Source organism: Podarcis filfolensis (assembly GCF_964270895.1).
Source record: "Podarcis filfolensis genome assembly, chromosome: 10".
NCBI classification, from domain to species: Eukaryota; Metazoa; Chordata; class Lepidosauria; order Squamata; family Lacertidae; genus Podarcis; species Podarcis filfolensis.
The window spans coordinates 71,975,636-71,989,721 of NC_139612.1; the positions used below are offsets into that span (position 1 = coordinate 71,975,636).

Consider the following 14,086-nt stretch of genomic DNA (forward strand, 5'->3'; position numbering starts at 1 on the left):
ATTTACCATGGGTTTATGGTGCAGCTCAGGGGAAAAGGCGCCCACAATAAATGAAAAAATACATCCTTGAGGCATCGTTTGGCTGAAACATCAGTTCAGAGCCCCTTTTCTTCCACCTCCCTCCATTGAAAGCACATCAAAGTGCAAGCAGATTAACAGGTACCACTCCGGCGGGAAGGTAAACGGCGTTTCCATGCGCTGCTCTGGTTCACCAGAAGTGGCTCAGTCATGCTGGCCACATGACCTGGAAGCTGTACGCCGGCTCCCTCAGCCAGTAAAGCGAGAAGAGCACCGCAACCCCAGAGTCGGCCACGACTGGACCTAACGGTCAGGGGTCCCTTTACCTTTACAGCCCTGGAAGCCCCTTCTCCGGCCAGGTCAATGTTTGCCAGAGTTCCACAGCCAGCATCCCAAACTAAGAACAAGCAAAGGCTCGTTTCTTTGCCCAGGAAACCTTGAGGGTGACATCCAAGCCATATATTTAAAGCACTCTTATACCACATCATCATCTTCAATAATAATTGATTTATACCTCACCCATCTGGCCGGGTTTCCTCAGCCACTCTGGGTGGCTTCCAACAGAAGAATAATAATACATTGAAACACCAGTCATTAAAAGCTTCCCTAAACAGGGCTGCCTTCAGATGTCTTCTAAAAGTCAGGTAGTTGTTTATCTCCTTGACATCTGATGGGAGGGTGTTCCACAGGCTGGGTGCCACCACAGAGAAGGCCCTCTCCCTGGTTCCCTGTAACCTCACATCTCACAGTGAGGGAACCGCCAGAAGGCCCTCGGAGCTGGACCTCATGACTTGACTGTCCTGGCTTCTCCCAAAGAATCCTGGGAACCACAGTTTGCTAAGGATGCTGAGACTGGTTAGGGGACAGCTATTGGATTTGGTATCCCGCTTTATCAGTTCCCGAAGGAGTCTCAAAGCGGCTAACATTCTCCTTTCCCTTCCTCCCCCACAACAAACACTCTGTGAGGTGAGTGGGGCTGAGAGAGTTCAGAGAAGTATGACTGGCCCAAGGTCACCCAGCAGCTGCATGTGGAGGAGCGGAGACGCGAACCCGGTTCACCAGATTACGAGTCCACCGCTCTTAACCACTACACGACACTGGCTCCTAGAACTACAGTTCTCTGGGTTTACCATGAAGAGGGATTAATGGTTAAAAACCACACTGGGAATCAAAGCTCTGTGAGGGGAACTGGGGTCTCCTCACAGTTCTCCATGCCCTTAGCAAACAACAGTTCCCATGGTGCTTCGGTGATGTTTCTGGCTCTGGGGTTCAGCTCCTTGAGAGCACACACTTTTCTAGTGCTAGTGCTCCTCTTTCTTTCTTTCTTTCTTTCTTTCTTTCTTTCTTTCTTTCTTTCTTTTTTTATTAACCAGTTTTAACAAAACGAATTATCAGCCAGAATAACCAATTACCTTTCCCCCCTTCTCCCCCCATCCCTCCCTCTCCCACCCCCTAAGGACTTCCCTCAGCTCCCCTCTCTGATTTGTTTACACATATTTTTCTCTGCATGTTAAAAATTGTACATATCATTGCCTTATCTATCATATATTCTACTAATAAATTTGTGGGTGCTTATTCAAAACCTGCCAAGCAGTCCAAATCATTTTGGGGTTTTTTTTAGATAGTTTGTAAAAAAAATCCCATTCTTGAAGTCATGATCGTCCTTCTCACATGATTTATATGTCAACTTTGCCAACTCCGCATAACTCATCAGTTTGATGCTCCTCTTTCTTTCAAAAGATTTTTTTTTTAATTAAATGTTATCCACATAACTTAAATAGCAAAACAGAACTTCCTGAGACAAAACACATGGAATCTAAACCGAGCCGAACCAAGGTTGGCCTGGGATGTTACATTCACAAGAAGACACGAAAGAGCTGGTTGTCAGGATATTTGCTATCAAGATACAGACAGGTCAGGGGAGGTTTCTGCCTCAGGATATGGGAGATTAAGAGTGAGTTGCACACGACTTGCCGGATAAGCAGAAACCCAAAACTACAGCAAAAACCACCAGAGACGCAAGGAGCAGCGAAAGCAAAAGGCTCGCTTTTATATCCAGAAAAATTCTCAACCAATTGGATGTTACTTATTCCACATTTACTGAGACACTTGTGGAAGAGACCAGTGCAAATTTCTTTTTTAAATGTATCCAGTAAAATACAACCAAACGCAGACAAGAGAGGTTCGCTCTGTTTTTCCGTTCAAAAAAATAGGTGCAGCAGGTAAGTTTTTCTTTTTTTAATTTTTTTAGAAGTTTTTTTATTTATACAACAAGAAAAAACACACACACAAATACCAAATTACACACAAATTACAAAAATAACCATAGACACATAATTTTTCCAGCAAACAGTAAAACATCTATTGGTCTTAACACTAAAGACCCAACCTCCCGTCTATTCCATATTTCAAATTCATATTACTTTTGCCAGTACATGCTTTTATCATAATTAAACTTATTCTCAATAAATCTAATTTCTTATACAGTGGTGCCTCGCAAGATGAAATTAATTCGTTCCGCAAGTTTTTTCTTCTTGCGAGTTTTTCGTCTTGCGAAGCACGGTTTCCCATAGGAATGCATTGAAAATCAATTAATGCGTTCCTATGGAGACCGCTTGCCAGGCTGGCGGTGCGGAGAAGGGCTTTTCTCCCCACCGCAAGCCTTCAGGACAGGTACGGGAACAGAGGGGAAGGCGCGCTGCGCTTCCCCGCTGTCCTGGAGATTTCCCTATGGGCTTTCGTCTTGCGAAGGAAGCCCATAGGGAAATTCGTTTTGCAAAGCGCATTGAAAAACGGAAAACCATTTTGTCTAGCGGGTTTTTCGTCTTGCGAGGCGTTCGTCTTGCGGGGCACCACTGTATCTACCTTGCAAGTATTACTGAAGTTCCTCGAATGCTGCAACAGAATTTAAACTACTATATTTATTTTTCAGATAATCTTTGAAAACCTCCTATTTTGAAACAAATTCCTGTTTTGATTCATTCTTTATTTTTTCTGATAAACCATCTAATTCGGCATATTCTGTCAGCTTTTGGATCCAATCTTGTATAGAGGGGATTTCATTACTCTTCCATTTTGCTGCTATCAAAACTCTTGCTGCCGCCATCGCATATAAAAAGATACCCTTCCTCTTTTGTGGAATATCCAAATCTGTTATTCCCAGGAGGTAGGCCTCTGGTTTTTTATTGAAGTTTTTCATGCAGGTAAGTTTTTCATGCAGTGCAATTTTCCATTATGATTCCCCACCCTAAGGTGGCATCAATTTTAGACAAGGTTTTCCATCTCCAGACAATCGATAGACGTGCAGCCACAAAAGAAAATTTCAAACATTTTGATCTATATTTTCATTCCCCCTTTACTTGGCATACAACTTCTGCAAAGTAAGAAGATATTCTTTATTCTATTATATTAGAAAATTCAATGAAGGTGATAGACTACATGGGTTTGGCAGAAATGACGAGCAGAATCTGAAACCAGGGAAGAGAAGCAGCGCAAGAAGAATGGAAAAAATTTAAAGACTATTTAAAGAAATATTACAAAATTAATGAAAGTTAGAATGATGCTGGACTGGAAAGTAAATGGTTACTATTAGCTATGGTTAAGACAAGGAGAATAAGGAAGACTAGTCTAAATTTAAATTAAAATAAGGGAAGATTTGCTGAACAATCGATAAGAATTTGGAATACAGAAAAGGGAGGCATGAGGAAGTCGGGGAAGAAAGGTATAAGAAATTAGGACATGAAATGATACATGTTTTTTGTTCTGTTTTTGTCTTTGTATGTTTATGTATGTTGTGTTTATATGGAAAAAATAAAAATATTATAAAAAAAAAAATTCCCCCCATTTCTTTTAGTTGATTTGTTTTATATTTTTGTATTAATGGATGATGAAGAATGTTTCTTTTGTTTATTTCAATTATATATATTATTGTTTATTAAATTTGTATACTGCCCTATACCCGCAGATCTCAAGGCGTTTCACCAAAGATGGTGATTAAAAAAAGATGATAACACCAACTTGGGTGGGAATAAAATATGTTCTGCTTGAAAGCTGCTTCAAATCCTCTCCTAGCTGATCTTTCATGGGACGGAGCGAAGCAGATAATAGAACTTCTCCTGCTGCTGCCTGACCCCCCTCCTCCACTGGGCGCCTGCCCAAGTTGGCACAAATTGGTTGGCGGGACAGGATCCTCCTGAGACTTTGTTTGCAAGAGGTTTTGAGACATGCCAGGCCCAGGTTAAGTCTCCCAGCCCCTCCCTCTTGTAAGGGTATATAGCAACCGCTTGGCATCTCGGCCTCACTCTGCACCCGGGGACCAGCACAAAACGGGAGCCTTTTAAACACAGAGGTGAGTGACTGGTGAGAAAAAGGCCCCTGTCCTTTGTCTAGTTTCACGAGGGCTGGAGCTGAGGGTTTCTTTGATTTTAAGCCGGTGTTCCCTTAGAAGGGAAGAGATGTAGAGTTGGGAGGTGACCCCAAGGTCCTCTAGTCCACCCCCCGCAATGCAGGAAACCAAAGCGTCCATGACAGATGGCCACCCAACATCTGCTTATATAACAACAACAACAACAACAACAACAACAACAACAACAACAACAACAACAACAACAACAACTTATTATTTATACCCCACCCATCTTTCTGGGTTTCCACAGCCACTCTGGGTGGCTTCCAACTGAATATTAAAAACAATACAGCGTCAGACACTAAAAACTTCCCTAAACAGGGCCGCCTTCAGTTGTCTTTAAAAGTAAAATAGTTGTTTTTTGTCTTGACATCTGGTGAGAGGGTGTTCCACAGGGAGGGCACCACCACTGAGAAGGCCCTCTGCCTGGTTACCTACAACCTCACTTTTCGCAGGGAGGGAACCACCAGAAGGCCCTTGGATCTGGACCTCAGTGTCCAGGATGGACGATGGGGGTGGAGACGCTCCTTCAGGTATACTGGGCCGAGGCTGTTTAGGGCTTTAAAGGTCAGCACCAACCCTTTGAATTGTGCTCAGAAATGTATTGGGAGCCAGTGCAGGTCTTTCAAGACCAGTGTTATATGGTCTCGGCAGCTGCTCCCAGTCATCAGTCTAGCTTCCGCGTTCTGGATTAGTTGTAGTTTCCGAGTCACCTTCAAAGGTAGCCCCACATAGAGCGCATTGCAGTAGTCCAAGCGGGAGATAACTAGAGCATGCACCACTCTGGCAAGGCAGTCCGCAGGCAGATAGGGTCTCAGCCTGCGTACCAGATGGAGCTGGTGGACAGCTGCCCTGGATACAGAATTGACCTGTGCCTCCATGGACAGCTGTGAGTCCAAAATGATGCCCAGGCTGCGCACCAGGTCCTTCAGGGGCACAGTTACCCCATTCAGGACCAGGGAATCCCCCACCCCCTGTTCCCCAAGAACAGTACTTCCATATTGTCAGAATTCAACCTCAAACCATTAGCTGCCGTCTGTTAGCTTAAATGCATCCAAGGAAGGAGAGTCCCCAAACTCCCGAGTCGAGACCATTCCACTGTGGGACAGCTCTTGCTGTCAGAATGTTCTTCCTGATGGCTAATTGGATTTTCCTGTCTTGTAATTGGAAGTCGAAAGGGACGCGGGTGGCGCTGTGGGTTAAACCACAGAGCCTAGGACTTGCTGATCAGAAGGCCAGTGGTTCGAATCCCCATGACGGGCTGAGCCCCTATTGCTCGGCCCCTGCTTCTGCCAACCTAGCAGTTTGAAAGCATGTCAAAGTGCAAGTAGATAAATAGGTACCACTCCGGTGGGAATTTCCCAGGAGTTTGAGGGTGGAGCAACTTTCCTCTGAGACCTGCTAGACCTGCTAACTGGTACCCAAAGCCTTCTGGAAGCCCAGCCTTGGGGCTTGTGGGACATCCTTGCCTTTCTCTGCTGTGCTTCCTCCCTCCCTCCATTTCCCTCCAGGCAAGGAAGGATCCAGGCCATGGGGACCGCGGCTTACATCATCGTTGCTCTGAGCTTCCTTGGCCATTGGGCTGGCAGCCCCTCTGCAGCAGGTGAGTCGGGGTCCCTCCTCACTGTGCCTTGGAGAATCAGTGGGCAAAGGGCCAAAGGGAAGGACCAGACTGGCATTCAGAGGGGCATGTGGGACAAAAAATCAAAAACCCCTGAGAAATGGACCTTGAAGCCTTGGATCTGGGCCTAGAAATGCAGTGAGCCCCCAGTGAGTTTCATGGCTGAGTGGGGATCTCAACCCTAGTCTCCCAGGTCCCGATCCAAAACTCTAACCATTACAGCGCACTGCCTGTTTCCTGCCGGTTCCTCATTTTGTTGACTTGGCTTAATGGGGAATTGAAAGAGCTTCAAGTAAGTAAACTGGCTATCTTGGTTCATTTCTTCTGTGTTTACCCTGCTATTGTCTATGTGGGGAATATTCTTCTCACAGGAGATGGAGATTAATTTTTGCTGGTGACGCCTGATGGCTGTGCTGATCTTTGCACAAAGTCTTAAGAGATCAGGAAGCCTGCCAAGCCAATGGCCCATCCAGTCATTGAAATGTAGAGTTGGAAGGGATCTCCAAAGGCTATCTAGTCTAACCCCCGGCAGAGCAGTAACCGCAGCTAAAGAATCCCAGGATCCTGTATCTCTCTCTCTCTCTCTGGTCTTCACCCAACCCTCTTTCAAAAGCAGCTGAAAACTCGATAGAGGGCCCCTCTTCTCCTTGCCCGACGGACTGGCTCTTCTACGAGGGCAGCTGTTATGGATACTTCTCTGACCGGAAGTGTTGGAAAGAGGCCGAGGTGAGTCCCGAGTCGTGCCTGGATCATTCACACCAGACCCAACACCCGGCAAGGCTGCTCTTTCCAGAGAGACGCTCTTGAACTGACGGATTTATTTATTTATTTATAAAAATATACATTGAAAAGCAAACAGAAAAAAAGCATACATAAAAAGAAAAGGGGAAAAAGATAAAACAATCTTACAATGTCAATACAAATAAAAATAAAAAATCACAAAATTGTCCAATAGCACCTTAGAGACCAACTGAGTTTGTTCTGGGTATAAGCTTTCGTGTGCATGCACACTTCTTCAGATACTTCTGATTTATTTCGACTGTGTCAGACCAACACGGCTACCTACCTGAATCTAGAATCTTAAATGATTATTCTTAGACTGATGTAGATCTTGACTTATATATAATGAGATTATTTACAAATATAAGATTTATATAGTAGTATAGTTATACAATACAGTATCTAAGAAAAAAAACAAGAAGAAAAGAAAAAGCAACTGTGTCAAAATGACAATTGAAATAATAAAAATACTCATCTATTGTAAAGTAATACTTAATATAATTCAAACCAATATTAGTGTTTTTTTGTACATTTCAACCTTCAGTTTGGGTTGAATCCCTTTTCAATTTATTATATTGTTGACTTCCTCCTACCTCATTACGGTTTCATTTCGAGTATTCCTATTTCCCCCCTGTATTTAATTGTTTTTCCTCATCTTGGAAAGAAGAAAAATATTTTACTATTTGCAAGATTATTCAAGACACAGCCAAGTCTTATTGTTGGAACCTTGTTTTGTTAAGTAATTGTTAAAACATTCCCATTCTTTTTTTACTTTGTATTTTCTTTTCTTTTGCTTTATTGTTCATAACTGCATCCATACAACATAAACTTGAATTCATTGTTAACCACAACTCAAAGTCATAAAAAAGGAATATATATACAAATTTCCTAATAATAGACTTTCTCCATCAACATTTGACTTCCCGTCCTTTCCATCTTCCTTTCTTTTTAATCAACTTGTTGCTTAGCTTAACTATTTATTTAACAAATAGTCTTTTTGTTTTACTTTGTCTGTTGATTGATTTCTTATTGCCTCCGTCATTTTTGCGATTCCTCTCTAGATGCTGTAAGTTCGCTCTTCCGGAATTTGGCTACTAAAATTCTGGCTGCTTTCACTGCGTAAAGAGAGATGTTTTTGCTTTCATTTGGAATGCTCACTGTTAGGATTCCTAATTAAAAACGCCTCTGAACTGACTTCACTCTTGTCCTGCCCCGGCTTAGGAAGAGTGCCAGCAACAAGGTTCTCACCTGGCTTCCATCCTGACCAAGAAGGAGTGCTGCCGCCTCCGCAGGTACCTCTCCAGGTTTCGGCCTGACGGGGACATCTGGATTGGCCTCCACAATATTGCCAAGGTTGGTCTCCCCACCCCATGCGCACCCACCAACCCCCACCTTAAGCAACCCCCACTCCCCAGAGCTTAGCCCCTTCACACAATTTCATTTAATGTTTTTAATGCTTAATAGGTTATTGTATTTTAGTGTTTTGTTGGAAGCTGCCAAGAGTGGCTGGGGAAACCCAGCCAGATGGGCAGGGTATAAATAATAAATTATTATTATTATTATTATTATTATTATTATTATTATTATTCATCTTGTTCTTTATTGCCTGCCCTTCACCCCAAGGTCCCAGGGCAGGTTGTAGCAATAAAACACAGCATGAAAAACCCCCAGTTAAAAAGAACTTATAAATAATAATAATAATAATAATAATAATAATAATAATAATTATTATTTATTATTTATACCCCGCCCATCTGGCTGGGTTTCCCCAACCACTCTGGGCAGCTTCCATCAAAGTATTAAAATACAGTAGTCTGTTAAACATTAAAAGCTTCCCTAAACTTGGCTGCCTTCAGATGTCTTCTAAAAGTCTGGTAGTTGTTTTTCTCTTTGACATCTGGTGGGAGGGCGTTCTACAGGGCGGGCGCCACCACCGAGAAGGCCCTCTGCCTGGTTCCCTGTAATTTGACTTCTTGCAGGGAGGGAACCGCCAGAAAACCCTCGGAGCTGGACCTCAGTGTCAGGGCAGAACGATGGGGGTGGAGACACTCCTTCAGGGATCCTGGACTGAGGCCCTGTAACTTGCCATTACATTGGTACCTCGGGTTAAGTACTTAATTTGTTTCAGAGGTCCGTTCTTAACCTGAAACTGTTCTTAACCTGAAGCACCACTTTAGGTAATGGGGCCTCCCGCTGCTGCCGCGCTGCCAGAGCACAATTTCTGTTCTCATCCTGAAGCAAAGTTCTTAACCCAAGGAACTTTTTCTGGGTTAGCGGAGTCTGTAACCTGAAGCGTATGTAACCTGAAGCATATGTAACCCGAGGTACCACTGTACAGGGATGAGTTGGGCCCCCAAACCACACAACTCAAGCAGGGACCCACATGCCACCCCCTCAGCCGTTTTGATCTGCAGAATTGGCACTGCTGCATATCGTATTGGCCTGCATATAAGCCACATCCACAAATAACCCTCACCTTTAAAATTCAAGGGGGGTGGGTGGAGAAAAAAAAGACAATACCTAAATATAAGCCGCTTCCTTAAAATTCTGCAGACACTCACACCCGTAAATGACAAAAGTAGAAGAAAATCCTACAGCGATATCGTAAAAGCCAATTTTTGTAAGGTTGTGAATTTAAGCTGCACTTTTCATGGTCGGAATTTGGGGGGGAAAGTGTGGTATTCAGGCCAATACGGTAATGCCCATTGCACATTCATAAAGATAAATTCACAACCGTAGTTTGTGATGCAGGAAGCTGAAACACTAACACAGGTTGGAATTCACAGCAGCCTTCTAAACTTCTGGGTGTAGGCTTGCCTAAAGAGGAATGTTTTATAGCAGACGCTGAAAACAGCGCAGGGAACGTGCTTGCTTGATCTCAAGAGGCAGGGAGTTCCAGAGGAGAAGGAGTTGCCACGCAAAAAGATTTGAGTTCTTGAAAATGTGGAATGGGCATTACGTGGCACCTGCAGTTGTGCCCATTCCGCCAATCTGAAGCAGTCAGGTGGGCTTGTGTGGGGTAAGGATATCTCACGGGTAAACGGGTCCCAAGTTATTGAGGACTTTATATACTAATAGTAACACCTTAAGATTGCCCCAGAAGCAAACTGGAAACCAGTGCAGACTGGCTGCTTGCAGTCTACACTCCTGAAGCACATTCAAAGAGCTGTCTTTCCTGCAAAGAATTCTGGGTGATGTAGTTTATTAAGGCCTTTCTGGGAATTGTAGCTCTGTGAGGCATAAATGATGCTTTGAAGGCAAGAAGGTGCATCAAATGTGGTTTAAAGGCCATGGTCTCCTTGTTGCTCTCCATGACCACTTTAAAATAATGCTTCTGAGAGAGAGAGAGAGAGAGAGAGAGAGAGAGAGAGAGAGAGAGAGAGAAAGAGAAGTTGACTGTTCCCATCAGTCCAGGAGATGCTCATGTCACCTATTATTATTTGTTAAATGACCGTGAAAAGATGACTATTGTCAACATGGGTGTGCTCCAAAAGGCTCTTAGCTTCTCCCCAGCCCTTTCTATTTGCTTCCATTAATCTATGCTCTGTGCAAACTCCCCCTCCCTAGTGCGCAAACCCACACCTTTTGTTTTAAATGGGGGAGGGGGGAAGCAGTGCATGAGTGAGGAACTTGCCCCCCCCCCGCCCCAGTTTTGCTCTTCCTCTGCTTCAAGGCTGCTCCTTCCCCCTTCTCAGCATTGCTGGAGGGAAGGACCGGAGATTGACTGAGTTTGCTTGCATGCTGCTTTTACACTACTATGATATGTGCCTAGATTGGCTTACGGAAAATATAGCAAACACTCAGAACATCAAAATAACAGAGTCCTGGAAATGCAGACACATACAAAATACAGAATGTGTTGGCAAATGACAAAAGAAATGAGAAAAAATTGACAGTGTGGCAAGAGTAGAATAAATATAATATTACAAAAACAAACAAACAAACAACTCCTCCACAAAACATTTAACTTGAGAAATACTCAAAGCAAAGCAAGGTCTTGCTGCACTCCAAAGAGCCTGGCTTTAAAATCAGCTACAAATCCAGCTAACGGTCACCTTGTCCAGCCCTCATTCTGTTCTTCTCTCTGCCAGAAGGGCCTCTGGGATGCATCATGTTCCATTCAGGAAAGAGCTGGTGGCACACTCTCCTTCCCTGGAAATCTTTAAACAGAGGAACTATTTAGGTGTGGTTCCTCTGCATTGCAGGGGGTTGGACTAGATGGCCCCTGGTGTCCCCTCCCAACTCTCCAGTTCTGTGAGTTGCCGTTTTTATTAGCCAAAAGCAAGAGTTTGTCATTGGCAGCATGGGAAGCTGCTGCTTTCTCTCACTGCCCATCTAGCCAAGGGTCCAAGCGTGTTTATCGCAGGCTGTGACACTTTTAATTAGGGATGCCATGGGGGACTCTGCCCTGAGCCCTTCTGCATGCCAAGCAAGTGCTGTTTTTACTTAGTTATTGCATTTATACCCCACCCTTTTCTCCAAGGAGCTCAAGGCGCACATGTAGTTCTCCCTTTCCTCATTTAATCTCCAAAACAACCCTGTGAGGTAGGTCAGGCTGAGAGAAGACAGGGACCAGCTCCCAAGGCCACAAGCAATGAGCTTCTTGGTCCTCCTTAGCTCCTAGTCTGATACTCTAACCACTACACCAGGCTGCCTCTCACTTAGTTGGGAGCCCTCTCCAGATCGAGCCTGATGCCTGTGGCAGGGAGGTCCACTACCAACCATTACTGAGTGCTTTGGGGGAAGGTGCCCCTGCCTGAACTTTGCTCTTATGAGCCTATGGGAACTCCTGCCCTCCTCCTCCTTTGACCCACCCCTTGAGGCATAAGGGCCACTCCTTCCTCATTTTCTGTGTTCCCCCAGACTCCTGGAAGCACATCCTGGCAGTGGAGTGATGGGCTCATTGCCGACCACACGCAGTGGAGCACCGGGCAGCCCAATAATCACGGCAAGACTGGCGAGTGGTGTGTGGAGCTGTGGCGAACAACAGGTGAGAAGCTTGGGCAAAGGTGTGCATTGCACTCTGTGGGCTGGGAATCCCCTCACTCTCCATCTTCCTCCCTGACCCTGGCGGAACGGAGACAGGGTGTGGTGGGTCTTTGTTGTAGTAGCTGGTTGTGCACAGGGCTGACTGGCCAGTGCTTATGCTGCCACGAACACCGCCTTCCTCATGACCCAGAACCTCAGGACAGCCTGGCTGCAGCAGCTGGATCAGGCCCAAGTGGGGGTTGGGGGGGGGGAGTCCACCTAATCCAGCACCCTTTTGGTAGAGCAGGAGACTGTTCATCTCCGGGTCATGGATTCGATCTCTATGTTGGACAAAAAGATTCCTGCTGTTTGACAGTGGAAAGGCCTCCCTCAGAAGGTGATGGCCTCTCCTTCCTTGGAGATTTTTAGGCAGAGGTTGGCTGGCCATCTGTCATGAATGCTTTCGTTGAGATTCTTGCATTGAAGCCGGTTGAGCTAGATGCCCTTTGTGGGTGCCATCCACCCCTATCATTCTGCTTCTGCTCATCCCAAATTTTGGCGCTAATTCCTGTCTCCCTGCTTAGGTTTCAGGAAATGGAACGACGAGCTCTGCAGCCGTAAGAACAGCTATGTCTGCAAGTACGAGGCTGAGATGTCTGCCGCGGAAAATGGCTGCGAGTGAGCAGCAGAGGCGGGGGCCTCCTCTGTTCTCTGCTGCCCTGGTGGACTTCCTTCTCTGCTGCTTGGCCTCTCCTCTGCCAGGCAGAAAAAGCTCTTCCTTTCCTCTCCTTTCTGACTGCCACAGTGTGGCAGCAATAAAGTCTCTGAAGCAAGCAGCTTTCTCTGTGCCTGTCCCTCCATCGCACCTTGAAAGCACACGTCAACGATTCAGTGTGTGCGCATTGCTCTGGCTCAGAAAACTGTGGGTGCCCAGCCCGTTCAAGGGGAATTTGGTGGGTGCTCTGGCACCTATGCCACACTCTAACACCACTGGCTCTCTTAGATTTCTGACCGATGCTTTTTCATTTCTTCAGTATCCCATCTGAAAGATCTTCACCCCTTTTCTGTCCTGCCCTCCCCCAAACCCACATCCTTTCTGCTTTGCATCTTTAAACTGGATCACTGCTTAGTGCAGCAGCTGTCCAGAGGTGAGCAGAGGATTGCAGTGCCATCTTCCTCCTGCTGCCATTTGCTGAAACAACCAAACCATGGAATGATTTGTTAGAGGGGTTTTTTCTTCTGGTGGCAGATGACAGAACCACAAGACCGGTGTAAAACACTCAAACAAAGGTTTTATTACAGCTATACAAAAACAACAAACACAAAGCATGTGGGTGTTCTCTCTCTGCAGGCAAAATTCTAACTGCAACTTCTTTTCTTTTATACACATCACCAGCTGTGTCTAATCAGCCTAGAAAACCACACCCAGAACTCACAGAAAAGGTTCTTAAAGTTACAGTCATCTTTTCTATTTCTTTGCAGAATGATTCCTAACATAACTGGGGTGTTTAAAACTGTAGCATTTCATAATCAGGAAACTGCAGTGCAGACACCAGCAGGAAGGAAAGCGGGATGGTGTATAAATGCCTTGATACCTTTATTTATTGCGTTTCTATCCCATCCCATCCCCCCCCCCATGTTGCTCAAGGTGGTGACAATGATTCTCCCTTTCCACCCTTAACCCACACAACAGCTTTATGAGGTAGGCTTAAGCTGAGGGGCAGTGACTGGCTCAAGGGACTTCCTTTGGTGCTGTGTTTCGGTCAGGGCTTTAAAGCTCCGTGTCCAAGAAGGGGTTTTGGGGGTTTTTGTCCTGGCTCTTTCCTCTGGGAAAACCCTCATTTTACCGTTGAATTGGTGGGAACAGTTGCCTCCAATTCAGTGGTAAAATGCAGATTTTGCCCGGGAAAGAGCTGGGAGAGAAAGAAAACTGTTTGGACCTGGAGCTTTCAAGCATGCACCTGTGGCTGGAAAATGAGGTTTGGCTGCAACTCCAGGGAGCACCATGGCTTCAGGAATCCCTTTCACCTGGTGCAGGTAGGCCTGCCTTAGCCAATAGAGCAATGCAGCACCCTGGGAACAGCCTGGATCTGTAGTTGAAATAACAGAAGTAGATCACAGCAGGTCTGGCTTAGCCAATAGAGCAGGCACGTGCAAAGTCCGGACTAATCTGGTCCGCCGGTCGGTTTAATCTGGGCCCTGTTGCAGTTTATTTCCTGGGGTAAAAGCCCCCAAAAGCACAACAACTTCGATCCTAAAAAAGGCTCAGCAACTTTGGTCGGCCCTCACGCATG

At 45.3% G+C, this 14,086-nt stretch overlaps 1 protein-coding gene across 2 annotated transcripts; it reads left to right on the top strand.

Annotated features, from left to right (window-relative positions):
- Positions 1-4,308: 4,308 nt before the first annotated feature.
- LOC310743101 (C-type lectin BpLec-like) lies at positions 4,309-12,557 on the top strand. 2 transcript variants are annotated; one of them, XM_083573210.1, is made up of 6 exons: positions 4,309-4,366; positions 5,935-6,026; positions 6,658-6,770; positions 8,046-8,177; positions 11,688-11,814; positions 12,377-12,557. In XM_083573210.1, exons 2-6 carry the CDS (start codon positions 5,954-5,956, stop codon positions 12,472-12,474), a joined length of 543 nt encoding a protein of 180 aa, XP_083429336.1. In that variant the 5' UTR covers positions 4,309-4,366; positions 5,935-5,953; the 3' UTR covers positions 12,475-12,557. The 2 variants fall into 2 exon arrangements, with proteins under 2 accessions (XP_083429336.1, XP_083429337.1); XM_083573211.1 differs by having other exon boundaries at positions 6,661-6,770.
- The last annotated feature ends 1,529 nt before the right edge of the window (positions 12,558-14,086 follow it).

Excerpts from the sequence above, each read along its gene's own strand:
- LOC310743101 (XM_083573210.1), top strand. The coding sequence starts at position 5,954 with ATGGGGACCGCGGCTTACATCATCGTTGCTCTGAGCTTCCTTGGCCAT. Across the intron at positions 6,027-6,657 it reads TGGCAGCCCCTCTGCAGCAG|CAGCTGAAAACTCGATAGAG; the intron begins GTGAGTCGGGGT and ends CTCTTTCAAAAG. Across the intron at positions 11,815-12,376 it reads GGAGCTGTGGCGAACAACAG|GTTTCAGGAAATGGAACGAC; the intron begins GTGAGAAGCTTG and ends CTCCCTGCTTAG.